Source organism: Cyprinus carpio, chromosome B13 (assembly GCF_018340385.1).
Source record: "Cyprinus carpio isolate SPL01 chromosome B13, ASM1834038v1, whole genome shotgun sequence".
NCBI classification, from domain to species: domain Eukaryota; kingdom Metazoa; phylum Chordata; class Actinopteri; order Cypriniformes; family Cyprinidae; genus Cyprinus; species Cyprinus carpio.
This window is the reverse complement of record NC_056609.1, coordinates 13,280,794-13,307,814: the sequence shown is the minus strand read 5'-3', so window position 1 is coordinate 13,307,814 and position 27,021 is coordinate 13,280,794. Positions and strand designations below refer to the sequence as shown.

The window sequence follows — 27,021 nt, the reverse complement described above, 5'->3', positions numbered from 1 at the left end:
CTAAAAGAATCCAAAAAGAAAAACCCCAGGAATGGTAGTGGGAGAAGAAGAGCTATGGAGAATAAGATGATATATCCTTGGTAAGCCAGAAAGAGTATTGCAAATGGAGCTGCCCACACGGCCAATGAAATCATGCTCGACTGCTTGAGTTTCATGCAGAAGGCATTATATTGTGGACAGGTTACCAACAGATATCGCTCCTGAGCAATACAGACCATGAACACAATGTTGGATATGATCCCAAAGTAGAATATCAGAGAGGATATGTCTGTACTCTGCATACTGGTTTTCTGAGCGTCCTCCGCAGATGCCTTCGGCCGCCCAAGGATGTTGAAGATATCGGATGCGAGAAGGCTTATTAGGTAGACGGGAGCAGCCTTGCCAGTTTTTGCTTGCATGCCCATGAGGTAAATAGAAAAGCCGATGCCAGGAAGCCCAACAGCAAATGTGATCCATCTGATGATCTCTTGGATCTGGTCTACACTGATGGTGCCATTGTTCTGAGGAGCCGTGTTATTACCATCCAATACTGTGGTGTTATCCATACGTAGTAGAATCATGCTGCTAGTTTGTAGTTCTCCTTACCCAAAATGTGAGTAATATATAAAAGCTGATGCATTTGGTTATATGCCATGTCAAGAAGAACATGTTCTTCAGTTCCAGTAAGCAATGCGGAAAGCTATGTGGCTCTTTACTGTGGTAAACAGATCGCTATATTTTAGCTATCACCATTTTTATGGCTCCTCTGCAAACCGTTCCTGTAAGCGCTTTCATTGCTGGTTAGTCAATGCAAATATTTCCTATGTATTCACATTAGTTTTATCTATGCACGCTCTTTCTAGAAGCAGTTTGGCTCAATGAGGAGTGTAAAGTTACACAAATAAATATATTAAAATATTGAAATTCAAACAATGCGAGATTTTCTGACATAATTTATTTCATTGACTCACATTATATAAGATGCCGACACATTCACCAATACTGTAAGCAACAGTATGCATTTTATATAGTTAAATAACAGGTTAATAACTTAGACAATAGTAACAAAGCAAACCATTGCTGACTTAAGACCACTTTAATTACTGACAATCTCTTGAAGCAAATATTCAACAGGTAATAAATATTGTTAAATGATGTCTTCTCTATTTTTGCCCACAGCAGCATTCACCTGATGTCATCCCCTCCTTGCTTGGCACTTAATCTGATCATTCATTCAAATTTGTATTGTATTTTCTTTACAAAAGCACATTGGCATGGCACATTCAAGCATCACTATCCAACACACAAAGCTTTTAAATCTTTGACTGTTATTATATATTTGAAAAGTGAATGAGAGCATATTATCTTTCCTGTCTGATACTTAAGTAACTGTTATGAGTATATGAAGAGGGCTGTGCCAATAGAATCACTGATAAAGTAGCATCTGATCTGTTTTAAAGAGAAAAACGAGTGGTCCTACATTGAATCATTTAATGTGTGCTTGTTTACAGCACATAAATAGAGTCCCAAAATTGGGTTTTTGTTTACCTCTGGCTTCCTGATTCAGAAGGTTCTGTAAACACTGCATGTATAAAATGACAAATCAAAGGTTTGAAACACTTGAAAATTGAGGTGCGTTCACATTAGCAACATTTCAGTGAAATTTTGTGAGCCACAGCTTACACAGAAGTCACTTTCAAACCAAGCAGCTTCCTTTTGGTTAATGCAGCCAATCCACACGGCCAGCTTGAATCTGTTATGAAATCTGCATGGGGAATTCTTTCGCTCTCACGCAAAATTTCCAGTCACAGTGGATTCTCCATTATAAATGACTGGATTTTGCCCATGAAAATTTGATGAACAACCACAAATGAGAATGCACATTTGAATGGTCAACTAGATTTTTATGATTTATGAAGATAATGTATGCAATGCTTGTGCATGCAGGACTTGATGCCACAATGCTAGGGGTGCGTCAGGTAGTTGCTAGAGCAATGCTATAAGATTTTCAATTGTTCTTAGTATGTTGCGATGCAATTGCTATGTGGTTGCTAAAGTTTTCGGGTGGATGTTTACTGGTCAAATAACATGACTCGTGTCTCTACCTCCATTTTATTGGCATTTCTCCTGTTTTATCACCCATCAGTTGAAAATTTTAAAGGGACAGTTCTCCCAAAATTAAAATTCTGTCATTAGTTACTCACCCTCATGTCAGTCCAAACCCGTTCATCTTTGGAACACAAATTAAGATATTTTTGATGAAATCCAAGAGCTTTCTGACCCTGCATAGACAGCAACACAACTGAAACATTCAGGGCCCAGAAAGATAGTAAGGACATCCTTACAATAGTCCTTGTGACATCAGTGGTTCAACCCTAATTTTACGAAGCTACAAGAATACTTTTTGTGCGCAAAGAAAACAATGAGAAAACAACTTTTTTCAACAATTTCCTCTCTTCCATGTCAGTCTCCACTACGCATTCATAAGAGTATCACGACACATGTTCCGAAGATGAACAGAGGTCTTGCGGGTTTGGAACGACATGAGAATGAGTAATTAATGACAAAATTTTCATTTTTGGGTCAACTATCACTTAGGAAGCACCACTAATTAAATACATACACAATTTGTACGGTAATCCCTTTAACTAAATAATTGTAAACATGGATCAATGGGAATCCAAATTGGGAAGAGAAAGAAAAGGGATTAAATGGATACAGATATAAAGCAGCAGGGATCATGCTGAATCATCCATTTCATGCCATGTTAATAAAGTCTAATTGTTAAAACGTCCTCAGCATGTCAGCATGTTGAAATCTGTAGCCTTTATGTGTCATTTTACAGATTTGGTGTGGAAGATATAATCAAAGCTTTCCAAATGCTTCACTTGATCTATTGCATTTTTTTTGTTATTGGATTGTGGCCCTAGATACATTCTCCATTATATCTGTTGTTTCAATTTCTGTTTTGAAGACTGGACGTGAGTAAGTTTGTTTTTGGGGTTATTTTAAGTCTGGAGAAGGCGATGAACTCTCTGTAACTGTATCTTTGAAAGCACCAGACGATGCACCTCTTCCTGTCCTCGGGCGCAAGGCATCATCACACGACCGACTAACACAGCATCTCCTTTCTTCTCCTCTTTTGCCTGAGAGCAGAAGAAGAAAAGATGAGGGATTTTTTTAGACCCAAACAATGTGGGAAAATGTGCATTTTGTCTTACCTTCACAAAGGAAGTGCAGGGAAAAGTGGCAAAATCAGACGAGACTTGAGCACCAGGCCTGTGAGTCACTACATGTTCAGCAACCTCATCCTTCAAAGAAATAGGTTGCTTAAATAAGTGCAGGAGAGATTTTAATGATGACTTGATGATTTTGAATCATTTTTGGTTTACCTTAAGCCTATCGAGTGTGTCACTGAGCGACTGCAGTCTTGCTGTTTGCTCTAGGAGCTGCGCACTGGGACTCACTGTTAATGAAAACACAAACACTGTAAAATAATTACTGTATAACAATAGAAATCTAATTTTTAAGTGTAATTATGACAGACCTGGAGATTTCCCTGTGATGTCCACCACTTTCACATTGGCACTCATCTGGAGCAGAGTATCCAGCAGTTGGTCTGTTTTGCGGTAGAGGGCACTAGACAGCACCTCAGGCCTGCAGCCCTCTCGCCAGCCCAGCTTTGGCACGTTCAGAGGAGGAAGAGATGCCAGCTGAGCACGCATCTTTTCTGCCTGCGGTCCACACAACACACACAAAAACAAAAGTGAGAATAAATCCTCAATGCCTGCATTGGGGAAATGTGCTTGAGAAGCAGTAGCAGAGACCTTTAGTCTGTTGTTCTCGTTCTTCAGGTGCTTTATACTCAGTCGCTGAGCCTCAATCTGCTGAGTCAGCAGTGGAGAATCTATCACTTGCACTCCTGCAGCTGCACAAACACCTTTAACATACAACAAATTACCTTTTAACAAATACAGAGACAACTCATATGTTCTTCTAAAATATTAAAAATACTGTATATACACCACAGTTCAAAAGTTTGGGGTCAGTAATTTTTAGATGAGAAGAAAGAGTCCAGTGAGAGTTTTATGGCAGACATGAAATAACATGTAAGCTGTGAGGAAGGAAACTACACTGTTGAATACTACTTAAGTATATTAAAGAGATAAATGTCAATCATAATCAAGTATTCTGTGCAATAAATGACACTATGTTATGGTCATTTATTGCATGGCTCTTGATTGCAGTACATGCAACTCGTGAAAGGGCAATATAAGCAAGAATAACTTTCATGCACACATGCAGCTCACAGAGAGACCATGAGTGGGAGGAAAAGAGAGTGAAAAGATTTAAATGTCACACTGACAACAAATTTACCTTTTTGTTCTTCTAAAAGAAATACAAACAATGGAAGACATATTAGACCATTTAAAATAAAGACTTAAGAAAGACATTTTAGCTTAGTGTTTAAGTTAAACTGATTCCCTTATCTGTCTCTTACCAGCAGTGATGCCACAAGTCACAATGGAGGCGATGCCAGAGCCTTGGCTTCCTCTCAGGCCCTCCATGGTCATCTTTGATTGGCTGTTGATTCTCTGCTTAAGCTCTACTTTCTCTGCCTCTAGTTGGTCTATGTCAGCCTGGAGAGCATCCATGGTCTCCTCAAACTCCCTACAGATTATAATACTCATATTAAAAGCATTTTTCACAATATAATGTCCCCATTATTATACTGCGACATTAAGACCCACATTAGGGGTTATGTGCAACAACCCTCTTTGTCATCACTTACTTTTCCTTCTTTTTCAGGAGCGAAACGGTCTCATCTAGGACCGTCTGGATCTTCTCCACTCGCTCGTCCGCATCTTTAGATGCACTGTCCAGCTTTTTCTCCAATAAACTGAGACGCACATTGGCCTCACTCAGTTCCTCTCCCTAGAAACAAGATCATTTTGACATTATTTCAAGCTTTTGTTATCTGACGCCTCTTGGCATGTCTGAGTATGACTTCTTCTACCTTTATTTTAAGGGATTTCTTGAGCTCTTTGATGACAGTTTCTCTGTCTTCAAGTTTGAGGCCGAGTCCTTCAGCATCAGTGATTTCTGCCCTCAGTGCTCCTGCTCGGACTTCCACAGGAGATATCTACAACAAAACATGCATATTGAGACACAAGCGCAAAGATTCATAGCCGTAGCGTCAGACAGGCAGACTGAATCCAGACTTACTGCATTATGCGGTCTTTCAGAGTCATATTCTCCCTCCTGCATTGCAGTAGCCATCTTGTTCATTGTTGCAATGACCACACTGCATGACTGGCGCAGGCACTCTTGAGGGTTTATGCCCTGTGACCCATAGATCTGAGAAAAGAAAAAAAAAACAGAAAACATTACATCCCCAATTATATTATATTATATTATATTACGCTTTTTTGAATAAAAAAATTATTTAAAATAATAAATTTTTATAAAATGTTTTTTTTTTAATATATAAAAATCAGTGACAGCAATGAGAATTGCTTAAATGTAAAAGGTCCAATCGTATTATGTGATTAATAATTAAGCACTTAATTAATAATTGTCAAAAAAAAATAAATCTTAATGGTACTTAGCAGCAGTAAAGACACAGCAGTAAACGTTACAAAAGATTTATATTTCAAATAAATGCTGTTCTTTTGTACTGTTCTATTCATCAAAAGTCCTAAAAAATAAAACTTAGCAGTTTCCAAAAACATTAAGCAGCACAGTTGTTTTTGTTGATGTTACTTGAGCAGGAAATCAGTACATTAGAATGATTTCTAAAGGATCATGTGACACTGAAGACTGGCGTGATGATGCTGAAAATTCAGCTTTGCCATCACATAAAATAAATTACATGACATTATACAAATTACAGTATATTAAAAAAAGAAAACAGTTATTTATAATTGTAATCATATTTCAAAATGTTACAGTTAACACTGTATTACTGATCATATAAATGCCGTCTTGGCGAACATGAAAGACAAAAAAGTTTTGTATGTTATTTTTTATTTTTTTTTGTGGTGACCCAGACTTGTTTTGTACTGTATACCTGCTCAGCTGCTTTAAAGGCCATGTCTTCCAGTTTGACTGCTGGCAGTCCCTCATGTTCGCTGAGAGGGGCGATGAGTTGAGCGGCTGCCGCTGCCACTTCCTGCAGCACTGCATTCACCCAGGCCAGCTGCCTTCTGCTCTCAGCCAGGGTCTCACACACCTACACACACATAAACCCCATCAATGAAAGACTTAGATACCAAAGGTACATAAACAATTGAATGTATAGATAATATGAACATGAGGGCTGCACATCACCTGTGGTCCAAAGCTGAGGGCAGCTGGGATGCCTGGTGCGTCTGTGCCTGGCATGCGTCGACGGATCTTCTTGCAGAACTGTCGTATGTCACTACAGGAAGTGTCCAGATCCTTCAGCAGCACACAGAACGCTTCCTCGTCCTGCCCTGTCTGTATGAAGGCCCTCAGACGCCCCACCTCTACTGCCATACAGTCCAGAGCACTCTGGGTAAACTAAACAGACACGTGAAGATGTGTTAAAGGTACTGTATTTGTACCGTTCCAGGGGTCTCTCTCTTTTGTGCTTGTCTAACTGAGTTGCTTACTTTGATGTGGTCTGCTAGCTGCATGGTACAGTCCTCAGGCTGTTCAGCGAGATGAATACTGTAAAGGTGCTACAACAAAGAGAAATGCATGTCAATAAATAGCTCTATTTGCATATTCTGAGGAAACAACCAGTGTTTGAAAGGCAAATATTAGTTCATTGGTAAGTTTAGATTTCAATCTTTGGCATCAGAGATGCTTTGCTGCACTCATGATACTGAGTGAACATCTTTTTTCTGTCAGATGGGTATGAGAATGTCAGCTGATTAACTCTGACAATGCCATATGTGAATAATATAGCAATAGCAATGACAGCATCAGTAGTTTTTATCAAAGAGATAAGTTTGAATATATCTACAGTAACATCTAATTTTTTTAAAGAGATTGATACTTTTGATTCAGCAAGGATGGACACACTACTGTAAATTGATCAAAAGTGGCAATAACACAAATTACAGGTATATTAAAAAAAGAAAACAGTTATTTATAATTTGTAATCATATTTCAAAATGTTACAGTTAACACTGTATTACTGATCATATAAATGCCGTCTTGGCGAACATGAAAGACAAAAAAGTTTTGTATGTTATTTTTATTTCTTTTTTGTGGTGACCCAGACTTGTTTTGTACTGTATACCTGCTCAGCTGCTTTAAAGGCCATGTCTTCCAGTTTGACTGCTGGCAGTCCCTCATGTTCGCTGAGAGGGGGCGATGAGTTGAGCGGCTGCCGCTGCCACTTCCTGCAGCACTGCATTCACCCAGGCCAGCTGCCTTCTGCTCTCAGCCAGGGTCTCACACACCTACACACACATAAACCCCATCAATGAAAGACTTAGATACCAAAGGTACATAAACAATTGAATGTATAGATAATATGAACATGAGGGCTGCACATCACCTGTGGTCCAAAGCTGAGGGCAGCTGGGATGCCTGGTGCGTCTGTGCCTGGCATGCGTCGACGGATCTTCTTGCAGAACTGTCTTATGTCACTACAGGAAGTGTCCAGATCCTTCAGCAGCACACAGAACGCTTCCTCGTCCTGCCCTGTCTGTATGAAGGCCCTCAGACGCCCCACCTCTACTGCCATACAGTCCAGAGCACTCTGGGTAAACTAAACAGACACGTGAAGATGTGTTAAAGGTACTGTATTTGTACCGTTCCAGGGGTCTCTCTCTTTGTGCTTGTCTAACTGAGTTGCTTACTTTGATGTGGTCTGCTAGCTGCATGGTACAGTCCTCAGGCTGTTCAGCGAGATGAATACTGTAAAGGTGCTACAACAAAGAGAAATGCATGTCAATAAATAGCTCTATTTGCATATTCTGAGGAAACAACCAGTGTTTGAAAGGCAAATATTAGTTCATTGGTATTTTAGATTTCAATCTTTGGCATCAGAGATGCTTTGCTGCACTCATGATACTGAGTGAACATCTTTTTTCTGTCAGATGGGTATGAGAATGTCAGCTGATTAACTCTGACAATGCCATATGTGAATAATATAGCAATAGCAATGACAGCATCAGTAGTTTTTATCAAAGAGATAAGTTTGATATATCTACAGTAACATCTAATTTTTTTAAAGAGATTGATACTTTTGATTCAGCAAGGATGGACACACTACTGTAAATTGATCAAAAGTGGCAATAACAATATTTATAATATATATAAAAAAAAATTAGTTTTATATAAATGCTGTTTATTTTGACCCTGATTATAATAAGAAATGCATATTAGAATGATTTCTGAATGATCATGTGACACAGAAGGCTGAAAATTCAGCTTGACAGGAATAAAACACATTTTAATGTGTCACAACATTTAGCGACACTACTGTTTTTACTATATTTTTGATCCAATAAATGCTGTCTTGGTGAGCATGAGAGTGAATTATTGGAATTAACTAGAAATTTTTGGAGAAAAATAATGGAAATATATTAATGTATGAGGAATATTATTAGAGTTCTGCAACGCAAGAGCTACAAAATGACATATTGCGCTATGATACCTGATAGTATTTAATAGCTTTGGTAAGAGGTTCCACATTGACTGTTTCATCCAGCAGGTCTTTGTATAGGAGGTCTATGAGGAAATCCAGGGATCGCTCATGAACGCTCATCTCAGAGTACAGAGAACCCACACGCTTGTACACATCCACGCTGCACTGACTCAGAGCCCTGCACAAGACAGATAAAGAGAGGCACATGCCTTTTGAGGTGCTCTACCCCAACCTCCTGCCTCAACAGGAAATGTGTGTGTAAGTTTAGGCAAACTGACTGTTCATATTTGTGCAGGGTTGCCTGTAGCAGTGTGAGAGAATAGATGAGTCCAGCAGCAAAGCTCAGCTGCTCTCCGACAGCTCCTCTCATGCCGGCCTTCTGAGAGCACGTCTCAGTCAACTCAAACTTCTCCTGAGCCTGCTTACTGATCAGCTCTGCCTGCAGCATACATGCACAAACACATTCAACCAATACTCACAAAAAGCACATAGCAGACTGGAATGACCATGGCTTAGTGGTTAGCAACATGTATATTCAGAAAGTTCACCTTGCAGATGAGTCGTGGGATGAGCAGTAGAGCCAGGATGCAGTCATGGTCTCCTCCGTGTTTCAGGAAGGAGTCAGGCATGAAGGAAATCAGCAGTGACACCTGTCTGTTAGCCTGAGCTACCTCCATTTTACGCAGCTCCATTTCTATGGCCTAGAATTACAAACAGACATACATTATGAGAGACACAAACATCTGGAGTGTTTCCAAAGGGGCCAGCAGGTTTACCAGCAGGGGGCATCCATCCTCCAACAACACAAAAAATAACTAGTACTTACTAAACAAAAGTAGTTTTTGAACAAAAAAGTTTGGGGTAGGTAAGAATTTTTATTCTTTTGAAAGAAGGTTTAATGCTTTTGGTCAAAAACACAGTAAAACTGATACGATTTCAATTACTTTCTATACTTGCGATGGCAAAGCTGAATTTTCAGCAGCCATTACTCCAGTCTTCAGACATTATTCAAAATCTAGAATAATTATTCTAATGAAAATCAAGCAAAAACAATACAAATGTTTACATTTTTTTATTTTGGAACATTATGTTTTCAAAAAACAAAAAGTTTTTTACTGTCACTTTAACACATCTGTGCTATTAATGTGCTATCATTAGTATTAATAAACTATTTAAAATCTTGCAAGCCCCAAATTTTTGAACAGTAAATGAACTTTATTGAGCCACTTCAAATGTTGACTAATGTATTTTATTGCTACGCAGCTAAACAAAGTCATATGAATAACAAGTCAGCTGTTAACCTCTGGCTCATTTTGAGTTCAACATAATATCCCGCAGTTCAGTGAAGAAATGAATCATCTGACAATTCAGTTCATAATTAAAAAAAACAAAACAATGACTCCTGTGTTAAGTTCAGACTGATTCATTAAAAAAACGATCATTAATTTCATCTGTTTATTAAAAATCTCTGGACTACATAAAAAGAAGCTATTTTTTAATAAAGAGGTTGTTTGAACATTTTATTTCCTGGATGTTTTAGTAAGTCATGAATTTACATAGATGTGAATTGGATCCCGAATAGCAGTGCAGGGAATGCTGTATTTGTGTTCAGTGGATTCACCTTGGCGTAAGCTTTGGTTTCTGCAAATTTGATTTTGAAATCGAAGATCTCTGCAGGCTGTTGCTGCTGCTCGGTGCTGGCTTCCTGTTGGCTCATCAGCTCTCTGTTCACCTCCTGCTCCACACACACACAAACTATGTGATGTACGTGTCCCATTTGATTTGTGAGGTCTGCATTTTAAGCTGTATTAATGTGTTGTGGTTCGTATGTTGTGAAGCACAGCGGCACCTGCAGGTGTGTGGTGAGCTCTCTGTATTTCTGGATGGTCTGCTGGTAGTCTGCCACTGTTTCTTGTGCCGCCTCCACCCGCTTCTCCACCTCCCTGATGCTGGCAGCACTCAGATCCAACTGCTCTCTCAACTCCAGCTCCGTCTCTCTGGCGTTTTCCTGCAGCTCATCATTCATCTCATTGATGGCTTCCTACATCAGCACATGTACACAAACCTCAGTATACTGTTACATCATGGCATACACTTCTACACAAACTCTTCAAACACTCACCAGATCTGTGACAGTTTCTCTGAGCTCCCGTACTTTCTCCTCCAGGTCCAGATTACGCTCCGTCAACATCTCCACCATCTCCTCCGCCCCGAGGGCAGCGTCCACCTAACACATGAGTACACACATATTAGAGTGATTATTACCACATCTATGACTAGGGGTTCACTGGTCTTGACTAAATCACTTTTGCAACTTTAATAAGAAGAAATGTATATTTAATTTGCACAGTGAAGAATATGCAGTGTTTTTACACATGTGATTATACAATTCTTATTTATTTTTTTGTGATAATGACACTGGTGACAATAATTTAAAAATTTCAATGGTATCAAAAATGTTGATATCACAAAGACCATATTTAAAGCAATTATAACAATACTGTGATATATATATTGTTACCGTGAAATAAAATTACTTATATCATGAGAAAATGTATCTTACTGCAATGACAAATGTTACACTGGACCACAAAACCAGTCTTAAGTGTCAATGCAGAGCACGAATTCTGAGTATGGGTCATCATACTTGGCTGTATGTCACTTTCACTTAAATGTGAAAGTGTTTCACAACTTTTCTGTTGAAAAATATTATTATATTTATGTTATAATGTAGAAAATAATAGCAATAAAAATAGATATTATATTATCATAAATAGTATAATATTATTTTTATATGTAACATTATACTATTTATCATATCTCTTGAACTCACAGAGATATAATAAACTCTCATAACATCTTTCAGTGTTAATAGTGGCACGACTCACTTGCTCTTTGAGCTCATCAATTGTTTTCTCAGACATCTTGATTTCCTCCTGCAGGTTCTCTTTCTGGCATCTCAGCGCATCCAGCTCAAAATTCTTCTTTTCCATTAGCTTCTGTTGCTTTGCATGCTCTTGTTTCTCTGATGCAGACAAGTCACGCATCCTAATGCACAGAACAGTTGATATTATGATCTTCACAGAGCACAACCAAAATCAAACAACACTGATGTAAACCACGGGACTCATTACACACTCACCTCACCAAAGCCTCCTTCAGGCGAGCATTCTGCTCCTCTAACTGCTTCACATGGTAACTAGACGCTGCTCCATCTGATCCTGCAGACCAGGTTTTATAGGTTCATCAGTGAATACTAACACGTATATGTACTGTGAAAGTTTGGGATCAATAACATTTGTTTTTTGTAAAGAATTTAATACCATAATCCCTCAAGGACTCATTCGATTGTTCAAAAGTGGCAGTAAAGATGTGTATAATGTTACAAATCATTTCGAATAAATGAAAATAAATTAGGTGTGTTTGTATCTCATGTCTGAACACTAGTGTACGTTTAGGTGTGTTTGTACCTTTTTCCTCTATCTCATGTCTGAACACTAGCGTATGTTTAGGTGGGTTTGTACCTTTTTCCTCCATCTCATGTTTGAACACTAGCGTATGTTTAGGTGTGTTTGTACCTTTTTCCTCCATCTCATGTTTGAACACTAGCGTATGTTTAGGTGTGTTTGTACCTTTTTCCTCCATCTCATGTTTGAACACTAGCGTATGTTTAGGTGTGTTTGTACCTTTTTCCTCCATCTCATGTTTGAACACTAGCGTATGTTTAGGTGTGTTTTGTACCTTTTTCCTCCATCTCATGTTTGAACACTAGCGTATGTTTAGGTGTGTTTGTGTACCTTTTTCCTCCATCTCATGTTTGAACACTAGCGTATGTTTAGGTGTGTTTGTACCTTTTTCCTCTGTCTCATGTTTGAACACTAGCGTATGTTTAGGTGTGTTTGTACCTTTTTCCTCCATCTCATGTTTGAACACTAGCGTATGTTTAGGTGTGTTTGTACCTTTTTCCTCTATCTCATGTTTGAACACTAGCGTATGTTTAGGTGTGTTTGTACCTTTTTCCTCTGTCTCATGTTTGAACACTAGCGTATGTTTAGGTGTGTTTGGTACCTTTTTCCTCCTTCTCATGTTTGAACACTAGCGTATGTTTAGGTGTGTTTGGTACCCTTTTTTCCTCCATCTCATGTTTGAACACTAGCGTATGTTTAGGTGTGTTTGTACCTTTTTCCTCTATCTCATGTTTGAACACTAGCGTATGTTTAGGTGTGTTTGTACCTTTTTCCTCTATCTCATGTTTGAGTATCTCCAAGTCCACGGTCAGCTCCTCCACTCTCTCTTTTAGAGCATCAGCCTCCAGTTGCAGTGACTCGGCCCGCTCTTCAGCCATTTCCTTATCCAGTGTGGCCATCTCAATGGCATCTGCTGTATCTGCCATCTCTTCCATGTAGTGCTCTTTAGCTTCAAGAGCTTCCTTAGCTTCCTACATAACAGGATATCAGCCACTTTCGTTATCCACACTCTGACACTTATCATGATATATTCCTGTGCAGTAACTTGATACCTTCTTGGACTCCTTGAGTTGTTTCTGCAGTTCATTTTGTTGTTCCTGCATCTTACTCTTCCACTCCTGAAGCTGCTCCAGCTGAATCTTGTGCTTCTCAAGCTCCTTCAGCTTTGCCTTGTCTTCTGTCCTCTTCATCTTCAGCGTCTCCAGCTTCTCCTCCAGGTCCTTCACCTGGGCACGCAGTGACTCCTCTTCCTGTAAGAGAGTGAATGCATGCATGCAGAGTGCGGACACTGTAAGAGACCTTTCACATTTACATGAATATCAGAGAAAAGTCATGCTGTGGTTTTTGTTGCTCAATAGTTCTGAACCTTCTAAATGATTTGGGTTTTTTTTCAACTACTGGCACTTTTAAAAAACAAAAATCTTGTATAACACACTAGTAACTAGTATATTTGATTTGTCCACTAACAATGTGTAAATATATACATTAATGGAGAATTCTATAATTTTTTCATTCATTTCCATTACATCTAAAAATATGTATGGTGTTTACATAAGTTTTGGGAAATTTCATAGCCATTTTTTTATGTATCCTAGATACACACAATTAAATAATATTAACATTTCATAATTCTATGAAGTTACAGCTTGACTGAAAATGACACACAATAAAAATATTCTGTTCACATGTATTTATCTTTACCATTATTTTTCCCTCATTCGTGATCTTCACACATCACACATCTCATACAGTATGTCATCTCAAGCTCTTCACTGACACAGCTGTCTCACATATAAACAAGTACACTAACTTTACAAAAAACTTTATCACAGGCAAAATTGTTCAGTGTGGTGGAAATTGTGCCACAACTCTGTGACAGCTGTTTTTTTGTTTAGTTTTTTGTTTTTTACAATTTTATGTAAATAATTTTTCACAATATAAAAATGTAAATAGCTTATGATTATTTTACTCATTGTTTAGATCATGGTTTTAAAAATATTGATAATTTTTAACAACTTAATTCATATTTTTATGACTGATTTTAATATTTTTAGGATCAAAGTTTCCAGAACAGTTAACAGAAATACTTTTGTTTTTGTTTGGCAGTTAAGGCATTTATTTAATTAAATGTTTAAATTAAACGTTCTTTTAAACTTTCTATTCAACAAAGAATCCTTTAAAAACTAAATTTAAATATATATATATATATTGAACTTTCTATTCACCCAAAAAAGTATCAACATAAAAAATTCATTAAAATGTAAAAAATGTTTTCGACATTGCAAATCAGCATATTAGAATGATTTCTGAAGTATCATGTGAAATCAGCATATTAGAATGATTTCTGAAGTATCATGTAATCCGGAGTAATGGCTGTTGAAAATTCAGCTTTGTCATCAAGGGAATAAATTACATTTTAAATAATAAAATGTTTCAAATAAAAATTTGTATTTTAAATTGAGATTATATTTCACAATGTTACTTTTTCTGTATTTTTGATCAAATAAATGCAAACTTGGTTAATATAAGAGACTTCTTTCAAAAACAAAAAAATCTTACACAACCTAAACTTTTGAACAATACTTAAAATGTGCCCAAAGTTAAAAAAACAAACAAACAAACAAACAAACAAACACCCATTTATAATCAGTAAACAGGTAAATAGCCTTTGGCGGAGTTTTGCATAACATCTGTGACCTTGACGATTAAAAATTATGCAAAAGTCAATCATTTCTATATTTGTGTCTGTATGTGTGACCTTGGTGGGTCCCGGGATGGGAGGAGCCCCGGGTGAGAGCAGTGCTCCCACGGGTGAAGGTATAACTGGAGCAGCCAGTGGTGTTTGGGCAGGTGTGCTGGGTTCACTGCTGCTCATCTCTCCAGCAGAAGCTGATCCTGAGCCCACCTTCACCCCCACTCCAGCCCGCGTTTGCTGAAAGACACATGCAGAGATCACTGAAAACTCTCCAATGAATCACATCAACTACAAACTTTAATTTAGCAAATACAAGCGCACACAGATGTGACCTGCAGGACTGAGCTCACCTTGGGCCTTCTGGTGGTGGTCTGAGGAGAAGACAAACGTTTACAGATATATGACCACCACAGGTCAGTAGACAGATGAAGAATACAGAATCAAGGAAAAATAGGAGAAAACACATATATAGCAAAGATTAGTAACAGAAAAAAAGCACATGCATTAAAAGAGAACTGAAAAAGAAATGCCTTGCACAATTTTTTTCCATCACATGATGATAAGCTCGCTTGTGACTTTAATATCAAAAATGTTCTTTTAGCGCATAAAGAATCAAACAGTAACCCTCTCTATGGCACAATCTGTCTGCCCGCAAAGAAGAGTGCCTGGCACCAACCGGGTCAAACAAGTACACTCGTTTACATACAGGCATGCACACATACACGCACAGACGGTCAGCACATGTTTGTACTGTTGTAGAGTTCATGTTATTGTTATAAACCTGTTGTATATACATTTTATGGCAAACACAATACACATAATATGAAATGTTTTTTAAACTGTATGCCAGTTATATAAGTTACACTATCATACAAAAGATTGGGGTCAGTAAGATTTAAAATAAGTTATTTTTTGCTCACTAAGGCTGCATGTACTTTATGATAAATACAGTAAAAACAGCAACATTATGAGATATTTTTTCAATTGTAAATAACTATTTTCTATTTCAATATATTTTAAAATTGTGTTTATTCCTGTGATGCAAAGCTGAATTTTCAGCATCAATTCTCCAGTCTTCAGTGTCACGTGATCCTTCAGAAATCACTCTAATATGCTGATTTGCATCTCAAGAGTTTTTCTTATTATCAATGTATAATATTTTGTTGGAAACTAAATTTTTTTCAGGATTGTTTGCTGAATAGAAAGTACATTTTTGTAGCATCATGAATGTCTTTGCTGTCGCTTTCAGTAAATTTAAAGCACTTTTTCTGAATTAAAGTATTAATTTCTTTTAACAAAATCTTACTGACCCTATTTTTTAATATAATGTATATACATACAGTGGCCCTAAAAGTCAAACTTATGAATTTAATTCCACTGGAAAAAAGAAAATACAAAGTAAATGTTTTTCACAGTGTCCTGTCAGACCAATCGAATCATGAATATGATCAACTAACCAGAAAGTCTCCAAATACCTATAATTTTGCACAATATGTCGGTTGTTTTATTATTTGAAATCAGAACAAACGTCTTTTTATGAATTATTTTACTTGTAAGGTATGTTTGTGCTTTATCCATTTAACATAAATACCACACTTTGATATTCTGTATTAAAATACAAAAACATTCAAACATTTTTTATGCCAAATACTTTTTGTGGCCACTGTACATCATCAGATCATTTTAGTTATAGTCACCTATTAAGGGAACAAAATGTACTAATCACTCAGACAACTGAATTAAAATGAATCTTATGAACAATGGGAAACAACCTATAACATGCGCTGACATACCAACAATCAAACAGAAAATCATTCCAAAAATCACACAAATGCCTTAGATAATAAACCACTGAGAATATTGCATGCCACAGACCTGGTAAACAATCTTTTGTACCTTACGAGTCGTAGGTGCCTGTCTCATCATATTGACGATTGAAGAGGAAACACACAAACAGGTGCACACACACACACACACCAGGTGCAGAAAAAGAGCAGGAAGAAGGATTGAGTCACATTAACAGCAGATCGAGATGAGAGCAGGCCAAGCCCACAGCAAAGCCACAAACACACTCATACAGCAGTTGGCAAGTGCTAGCCAGACACACACACACACACACACAGCGACGGTGTTGCAGGTTGTCTCCGCTGCAGCTGAAATGACTCCCCTCTCCTGCACTGCAGTGATTAACTCCTTTTTCTCCAACCGGAACTGAACCGAGCCCCTTTCTAAACACTTTTCTGATTATAACACTGTCCTTGAGGCTCTGCTAAACTGTCTGCATCCATCTCTGGCTCTCCTGCTCTCTCCACTCGTAAGCTCTCAGTGCCGCTCTGCTGTGCCAACGGCTGCCTAGCAAGCACATTACATCACTACACATCCAGCCCTCCCTCCAGACGAGAGAGAGACAGGCTGGAACAAAAGCGGAAAGAGGGAGAGAGGGAGGGACTGATGGGAGTCTGGCCTGTATCCTAGCAACACTCCATTAGTATCTCAATGGGCTCTCCAGTCTGTGAATGCAGGCAGACCATGTTTTAGCAACTTATAGTTTAAACTTAGACACAATGTTAAAACATATATAGATATGTACACCCAAAAATTTTGTTAGTTAACATATGTGAACGTAATGGGACCTTGTTGTAAAGTGTTACCCTTAGCTCTTTATAAATCATTTTAAGATTTGAAATGTGTTTCTGAATGTTTTAAATGCATTACTGCGGTTTATAAGAGCAGGCGCATCGTAATCTGAGAATCCATTACAGAACGGAGTGGGGAGGGATGGAGACAGATTGATATATCACATTACAGCTCTGCAAGACAGAAAAGTGATGTGTAGTAGAAAACAGAGGGAGGGATGAACAAACATGAAAAATAATCCTGGACCTTCACTGTTTTCTCTCTGCATTCTATACTAGTCTTAAAATGTGATGTCATATGAACCGCCTGCATTTATGAGGGCTTAGTATTTGTGACTTAGTACTAAATATAACTAACACCTAATATTACAGATTTCATATAGTCAAGCTTGTTGCAAAGTTTTGAAAGTGTTTTACCACAGAACCCTTTTTTTTTTTTTTTTAAATATAATATATATTTATATATTTAATATATATTTAAAATATATATATATATATATATATATATATATATATATATACAACAATTCGTTCTGGTTCTTAAATCTGATTGGTTGAGAACCGTGAGATATTGTACTGTATTGCTACAGGAACGCCCTTTTTTGTATCACTCCGCTTGCCGTATTTCTTCTCACAGCAAGTGTCATGGCGGATACCCAAATCCACTAAAATGTTAAAATAATACAGTTTTTGTGTGACTGTTTTTGTAGTTTTTTAGGCTTGAATATACTTATTTAGGCTTCAAATATGCAGTTTGTTAATAAAGATAACATCAATTTGAAAATTTGCTTGACACTTTCGGAGATGTGAGCTCCAGGGCGTCAGCGGCTGTTCAGCGCTCATGAACCCGCCGAGAGCAGCCTCACCTCGGACAGATCTTCTGGAATTTGCCGCTGGCTCTGATGTCTCTATAGTGGTTAAACATAGGATATAATTAGTTTTGGGTCATTCTAGCGGGCAGTCTTTGGTTTCATTACTCTATTATTTGTTCCAAAGCAATTAGTTTCCGCTGAAGGCAAAATCTCATCACCTTATATTTTATGTAACATTAATGCTGTATTTCAGAGCACTGACTTTGTACTTTTGACTGAATTTTCTAGCAACTTTTATGATGGCTGTTGTTGTTTATTATACAATAAATACTATTTTATAGTATTTTACTATAGTATAATACTCAACATGTAAAATAGAGAGCTTTTAATACAGTGAGAGCTTTTTAATACAGTGATACAATAAGTTTTCAATTAAGCAGCTCAGCGTTCCTTCATTACTAGTTCTAAAGTGTCGTTTTCGAATTAATAACGAAGACTTGAGCTCAGCAGTTAAACTGTTGCGTTTATACATAATCAGTAATTAGGGTATCCCATACACTGATTTGTTTGTGGCGTTTGACTTTGCTGAAAAAACATGAGCACGTTGCGATGACATTTTTCTTTTTATCTGATATAATGTAGTGTTCAAGAATGCAGGTTGTTTTGTGTACAGCCGTTACCGGGAAAACCACTGTTTCTGCCGCTGCAAGAGCACCTCCTGCTGTTTCTATTACCAAATTCATGCTGAGTTTATTTATGTTGCATCAAGGTTAAGACAGTTAAACACAGGTCCTCTTCTGCATTAATGTCCATTTATACTTTCAACCTCAGGGCAAGAGCACCGAGCAATTCATACTGACAGCCTGAACTAGATAACCTCATATACAGCATTACCCCAAGCACTGACATTTAGAAGAAAATGCTGGGACGCACACACGCAGCTTTCAAGTCCAATATTTCAGTGGTGATCAAATGACAAGACAGCTAATGCCAAGCCAGGCTGCAGTACAAGGTTTGTCTCAGAGGGAAGGAAATGCTCAGTCTTTCATCAAACAGTCTTATATCATAGTCAAATACAATGCTTATTTACAATACACAAATGCTGTTTTTTTTTTTTTTTTTACCATAATTTAATCATGTATTGGTTTAAAAATAATGCATAATCTTTCATAATCTTTTACATTTTACATCATAACATTATTTGCTTTCAAAATCCTAAAACTTTGTTTATTTCTAGAGGTAAAATACATTTTTAAATCTTAGATTGTCTATGTGGTCTCAGCTTTTTTATAATAATTATATATCAATACAAAATAGTGTGAATATTGGTTCTGAACTGTATATGAGGATGAACAAAGATAAATATGTAGTGATTCAATTTAGAGCTTTTGTGTCAGTCTTTACTTTCAATTTATGAGATAAATGACTATCATACATGTGGAGCCCTAACATAAAGAAAGAAATGTGCATTAAAACTTTTAAGAATTTATAAAATAATCACACTGACCACAACAATTTTTTTCAAGGATTCTGCAATCTCAGTAACAAAGTCATGGTGAATACCTAACTTGAACACACTACACTACACACACACTACACTACACTTGAAAGCACTACATACTGTAAAATATAAAGTCACATCTCTTTCACTCACACTAGGTCTTTCTCACACACATGAACACATTGTACTCAGCATGCTAATTCATAATATCTATTTAAAAGCAGTCATTCATCAAAGAACACTGCCATCCAGCTAGCAAAGCACTCTAGCACACATGAATAAATGTACATAAAATTAACTGAAACAATATAGAAACACTCCTGATGAACACACACACACACACACACACACACACACACACACACACACACACACACACACACACACACACACACACACACACAGACACACACACACAGACACACACAGACACACACACACAGGTAATGTGCTGTTTGTGTGATGCCATGCAGCAGAGCTGTTCAATATTACCATTGCTATGGAAACAGAGGTTAGAGAAACATGCAGCACCTTTTTGGGTTTGGTTCCTCGCTGCAGACTCAGACGGAGGAGGAAGAGGTGACAGATTAAAGTTTGATCAGTCAGTGTGTTTGTAATGAGCAAGAATGTCTCTCACATACAAACACAGCAAGACTCCCACGTAAACAGCACAATAATCTTTTTGCATCTTAGACAGAAACTTTATGTGTCTGTGACGCAAACAGGTTGCATTCATGCATGTTTGTATTAGTGCGTGTAGACTTAGGATTCCTTGTGAAAAATAAGTACACTTTACCATATTTTTAAAAAGAGTATTTATATACTAAAGTGCAAACTGAATGTAATATTTTCAGACCCCTAATAGTATGTTATTTACAATAAATGACAATGTATTATATTTATAGTAAATGCAACTTTAAAGTGCTTTTTGAACCATTTAAGTAGGATTTAAGTACAGCTTTATGTGTAATTTCATAATTATTGCATAATTATTATTACAGTTGAATGTACTGACAAGTACTTATGGTAAACTAAAATATACTTTAATATTGTTTCTACTGAAACTTGTATGACACGTATTTAAATATATTTGTAATTACACATTTGTAATGATAAAGTTGCAATTAATTTAAAATGTATAATCTTTAAATGTAATATCAAATAACACACTACAGTTGTGCTTAGTGTTTTAGTCGACACATCAAAATAACGTGTTTTTCTTTAAAGCATGACAAAGGATTATTGAAACAATAAACTTTAAAAACTTTCAAGTAAATCTACAAAATGCATTTTTTATGTGTCCTTAAGTGTGATTCAAACAATATTGTATCATCTGTAAATATAGTGTTGTTGTTTTTTTTTAAATATACTTTTAAAATTTGAAGTGCACACTAGACGTGCACACTCAATAGCCTACAATTACACACACCTCTTTTTCACAAGGGACAAGAGAGAAAGACTATATGTGTGTTCATGCAATAGACAGTATGTACTGTTTGGTTGGGAGGAATTACAAAGTGCAAAGACATGCTCGTTAAATTCATTTTCGAGGTGAAATCAGAAGGGAATCAGAAACATTACACACAGATACAGGATGAGTGCTATGTCATGGCCAAAGACTGTTACTATATCTCCCTCTGCTGGAAAGGAGAGGTAATACGCACTACTTTTAATGTAAAGTAGCCCAAACCCACAGTCCATTCTCAGACTATCAAATGCATATTACACACAAATATGGGATAAGCTCTAATCTGACTGGCTGGCAATAAACAACTTTTCTAAGAGCCTACACAATGGGCTCAAGGAAGAAGGGTCCAGTGCATTAAAAACTTGATCCAATGCCCTGCAAATTTAAGTGATAGCGATGAACTTTCAAGGAAGAAATAATAATAAGTTTCTTTTGAGCCTTTCACTAGTAAGTAAACTGCATATTCACTAGAAGAACTGAGTAGTATTATTCTTTGGTCTAAATAATAGTACTATTTATTCAGAAATTCTAATTACACACATTTCTAATAAATTCTCTGCTGTTTTCAGTACAGCCAGTGACAGAACAGACTATTATTGTGTGTATCAACAATTTCAGATAAAAAGCATTTAAAAAATCAAACTATGGCTGTTGGCTTTTAAGACGGGTCAGACCGACCTTTCCTGTCTGAGTGGGTGGTTCTTGGACAAAATAAGGTTGCTAAGTGAGACTAAACACCTGTTCAAAAGGGCACCAGTATTTGTATAAGAAACAAAGTTATGAATATACACACAGTCTCACAGAAACACTGTGTTCAACACTTCGTTATGTTGAAACCCCTTTCTTCACTCACCACTTTGTTTGACTTTGGGCCTTCAATTATCTCTGAGAAAATAAAAGATAAAATGAGATCATTACAATTTCATGTGAAAAATTTGGTTGCAAGCAGATACGTGCCTGGGATTGTTTGCCTACCCCGCTTCAGCATTTTGGAGGTGGCAGCTTCAGGTGTGTCCGGAGATGTCGTGTCAGCCCCATCTTCCACTAACTGGATCTGCAAGAGGGTCACAGCAGTTTCTAAGAAGTCAAGAACATTTACATGTTTTCACCTGTCAGTGTTTATATATATGCAAGCATATATGGGAGTACCTGTGACTGGCGTACAAATATCCCATGGTTCTCCTGACAGGTGAAATATCGTTTACCCTGCACAGTCCCATCATTCTTGCCTTTAGCTTCCTCTAGAATGACTCCCACCCATTTTCCAGAGGCAAAGAGGGTGTTTCCAATATATGCCACAGTGCCTCGATGACCTTTACCGATGACCTCAACCAGAGAGCCCACCTTAACAGGCCGCCCACCTCCATCTGAACTCATCCTGCTGCTGCCGCTGCTGGTGGCCTGCGGACAAGAGAGAAAAACTCTTAAAGGCCAAAAAGAGCTTTTGATTGCATCAAAAATGGTAGATTGATGAAAATGTTCTTGGCTTAATGTATAGTGGACCTAAAAAGTATTTGGAAACGTTAGTCACGCATTCAGTAGAAGTGCGTCAATGTCATTGTATTAGATACAAAATATTACAGTACAAGCATGACAGCACAAGCACACTTTTTAAGTAAAATGTTTAACAAAAGAAGGATGTTAGGTTTTAAATGACTAAACTTTAGACAGACTGAAGTGATAATACACAATATTGTCAGTTTCTTTTTACTTTGTCAACAGAAATAGTTTCAAACGAAGTCACAGCAAAACCTTTGCAACATCAAGCAACACAGTAATCGTGTGTTCGATCCTGATTAATTCAGTGTTTCTGAACAAATCGGTTGAATGAATGATTAAATGACTAACACTGCTCCGTAACAGCTAAAATCTGTCTACACTGGATGCATTGCAAAATCATAGGTAGGTTACTTTGTGTCAGAATGTCATAAATAGAACGAAGCAACAGTTTACTGTGGGGTACTTGTCGTGTGGCAACGCCTCCAGTAGAGAGCATCACTAGTGATAATGGCTTTTAGTGCTACTTCGCATCGCACCTCTCACGGCCGATGTAGACATGATGTAATAAAAGCAGTTCACTTGTTTCATTTCAGAATGAATGAATTGTTTGAGGGAATACATCGCAGAGCAAAGAGGAAACTGGAAACTGACAACACGCGGACAGACAAAACAGAGCAGGTTACATTTTGGTATTTAACAAAGTTTCAGCCCTTCAAATTTTGTCACTTTTTAAGAAATTAAAAAAAATAAATACAGTTTTGTGGCTCTTTAATGTGTTGTGACAGATCGCTATACCACCTCAAGCGCGAAACACACTGCAGGATTTTTTGGCTGTCCCAAAAGTTTGGTATCGTGAACGATCGTGGCGATCTCTGTGACCGTGGCTCGTGTTCCTACTGTATGTCGTTCAGTGAGAAAGGTTCAAAAGTAGCCGTTGTCATGGTCTTCAAACAAAGACAGCCTACAATAATTTTCTGAGAGTTTCAAAAAATTCAGCATGCTCATCACACACAGTTAGTTTGCTGCTATGACCCACTTTTACAGACCAGCGACACGGCGCTAAAAAGTAAACCTGCTAACCTCAAGCTCTTATTCCTTCCTCTTTTGCCACTTCCAGTTTTTTTCAGCACACATAAAAACTACAACTGCTAAAGTGTGATTCATCATGCTCTTTTTGTTTATCACTAGTGCTTTAGTAGCCTATAGTCTTCTATAGTAGCCTATGTGCGTTACTGCCTACAAGTCAACAGGTCATCACTGTACTGTCTACATGAATGTCGTACCCAAGTTTATTAGATCCATTTTATTAGATGTGTGGTTTGCGGTGATCTTATATGATTGATAAAATCATGCAGTATGTCTCTGGCTTTAGTTGAAGTGGCACATGAACCTAATATTTCTTACTATACTAGCTATAGCATGAAATAAACATGAATGAACATTAGAAAGTATCTTGTTTCAAACACAGAAATACGTCAATTCACACCATTTTTCAAGTTCAAGTCCACAGACGTTAATCTACTCTCCTGTCTGGTTTGTTTGTCGGACAAAAATGGCAGATTCGGCATTATGAGTGGTCAAATTGGCTGTCAATAAAACTCCCTACGAAAGATCAACTGTCCCAGTGATGTTGCACTGTATCTCAGCACTTTTGCAATACTGTTCAGTCAGTCAGATTCGGACAAACTGTATAATTTATCAATTGCAATGACATATAGACATTTTGTGGAATAAAGTTAAAATACTGTGACTAGACAATCTGAGGGAGTTAAATTTGCATTTGCAGGCTCCTCATTAGGTGCCTGAACAAGTCTATCATGCTCTCTAGATTATATGTCTAAGAGGAAAATTGAGGGTTATTTAGGAACACTCAGACCAGAGCTCAGGGCTGAAAAAGTTTGTGACGCAGCCTTATTCTTTACTGCAGAAGACATCACTGTTACCTGCAGTCACAGTGTGCATGAACTCACACACAGCAGCTGGATCCTGAGAGAGCTGCTCCATTTCACTTCCAATTTGTCATTTAAATTCTCTCTAATCACACAGAGGCTGGGGTCCAAAATGAGTTTTATTACTGTATACTAAAAATAAGTGCTGGTCACATAAAGATAACAAGATAAGGCACACTATTCGCAGTGTTATTTATTATTCTTGCTGACTCTAATGTAAACTCTGAATGAACTGGGAACAACATTAGGTTACAATGGAACAATAGAAAGAGAACTGAAGTGATAGATGTGACCTCCCCTGCAACTCGAAAACAGAGAGCTGTGCTGGCAGCAGCTCACTGAAATGTGACATGTTCATTCATCACACAGATTTAATAAAGTTACTGGCTAATTTTAAAATCAGCTGAAGGACACGTCATGTTCACATGCAGGACAGGAGTTACTGAAAACTGACTTGTGACTCAGCAGAATTAAGTCACTAACTGTGTCAGTAAGGGAGGAAAACTGTAGCTTTAGGAATGTCATTGCTCATATGGATCTTGTGGAGCTTGTAAAAAAATAAAAACAAAGAATTTGAATGATTTTAAGTTACCTATGAACTTAAAGCTTAAACGGCAGAGCTTTGCCATGTGTGAGTCATATGCTAAACATAAAGTGTCTATGTTAGAGGAGATTTGCGTACTAAGCCTGATGCTCTTGAATGAATTAAATGTTGTCCATCAAATCTTTGCCCGCATGCTTTCATTGTATTGTAAATATTAAATAAAGGTATATATTTAAGTACTTAACCTCTTCTGTTATAAGAGCACTTACAATCCATAAAAAGTTTCAGGGATTAAGTACACATGAATAAATAAACACACACATTTGTTTTTCTATCATGGTGGGGATTTCAACTTCTTGACGTCTATTGTTGCAACTATTATACTGAATCTTCTAACCCCTAATATGATACCTCACCTTTTTGTCTTTTCATATTAAGACATATCTATTATGTTTATTAGAATGTTTTCCTCATAGGGAACTGCTGGCTGCTTTCCATGTTCTAAATGCATTGTGGTTTTATTATCCTTGTGGGGATGCATCACTATTCACTAACAGTCCATTTTGGATTTTTATGTTCATAGTAGTGCTGCTGTCTAATATTTCATGCAAGAAAAGGACATAAGACTTATGTCTATAGATCTAGCCAGAAAGTTATTACTACATGATTTAAAGGGTTTGAAATAAGTCTAATGTTGAGCTTAAGGATTTGATTCAGTTTGTTATTATTAGGATTTGGGCTGTAGTCAAGTTAAAAAGGATAGTCCACCAAAATGAAAATTTTGTCATCATTTACTCACTGTCATGTTGTTCCAAATCTGTATGACTTTTGAATGCAGAACACAATGTTTTTTAAAGAATGTTGGTAACCAAACAGTATTGGTTTCCATTGACTTCCATTTTTGGTCAAAGAGAGTGATACAGGCTTGGAAAGAGTAAATGATGAGATAACTTTCATTTTTGTGTGGACTGTCCCTTTAACAGAATCATTTAATATGATTTTACAAAACACTTTTAGTCCAAGATAACATGACATACAGTGCAGACAATCAAATAAAGGCAAAAAAGTAAAACTAGTCGAATAATGAACATGAAAATGTATCATATTCATCAGTGTCATGGTTTTTTTAATGTGTTAAACTCAGCAACTGTCAAAAATTGCATTACTGGCCTGCAGTAAAAACTGCCTCAAACACACACTGCAATTGATTGTAGGAGTTTGTATACAAGCAAATGCATTTTAGCCAAAAGCTGAGCCTTACAAATTCCAGAAAACTGACTGAGCCCGTGCACGCACACATGCAACACCTGCACAGCATCATACACAACTGCACACTAATTCTAGTTTAATACAAGTAAAAACATGCATGTATTCACATGTACGGCTGCAGATGGAAACAGAAAGTATGTCCACCGTATGTCACTCACCCTGCTGTAAGTGTATCGTTTCATTTGAGACATGCTGCTCCTGCGTCGCCGTTGACAACGGTTCCTTGCCTTGCTTCAGCAACCTTTTTCAACCCCCCCAACCCACTGTCTATCTATCTCTGTCTGTCTTTCTCTATCTCCACCTAACTCTCATCACTCAAGCCATTGTCCATACGATGAGTATCAGAGATGTGCGTTTTGGTCCAGCTCCAGCAGAGGCACAGACTGAACCCCAGAGGGGACACAGGGAGAGACACCAGAGGAGGTCCTACTGGATGTCTGAGCTCAGATGAACCCGCTAACATGTGAATTGTCAGAAGGTATGTGAATTGTGTAAGTCTGTCTGACTGATCTGTGTTGGTAGGTGAGTGTGTGAGAGCAGTGCAACTGCGCTAATGTCTGCGCTGCCTTCTGCAG

General features: G+C 37.4%; 1 protein-coding gene across 1 annotated transcript; it reads right to left on the bottom strand.

The window, feature by feature from the left end:
- Positions 1-919: 919 nt before the first annotated feature.
- On the bottom strand, positions 920-27,021 carry LOC109086986 (dynactin subunit 1-like). Its single transcript, XM_042736682.1, has 31 exons — positions 26,605-27,021; positions 22,334-22,585; positions 22,160-22,238; positions 22,038-22,069; positions 20,248-20,268; positions 16,664-16,681; positions 15,118-15,138; positions 14,831-15,004; positions 13,125-13,322; positions 12,839-13,043; positions 11,748-11,826; positions 11,494-11,653; positions 10,728-10,832; positions 10,455-10,646; positions 10,227-10,340; positions 9,154-9,306; positions 8,884-9,044; positions 8,615-8,783; positions 7,815-7,883; positions 7,511-7,723; positions 6,050-6,211; positions 5,206-5,337; positions 4,997-5,122; positions 4,772-4,914; positions 4,481-4,650; positions 4,357-4,368; positions 3,807-3,919; positions 3,527-3,713; positions 3,372-3,445; positions 3,201-3,290; positions 920-3,125 (listed from the first exon to the last, which is right to left on the bottom strand). The coding sequence occupies exons 1-31, from the start codon at positions 26,635-26,637 to the stop codon at positions 2,988-2,990; spliced, it is 3,795 nt and encodes a 1,264-aa protein (XP_042592616.1). The 5' UTR covers positions 26,638-27,021; the 3' UTR covers positions 920-2,987.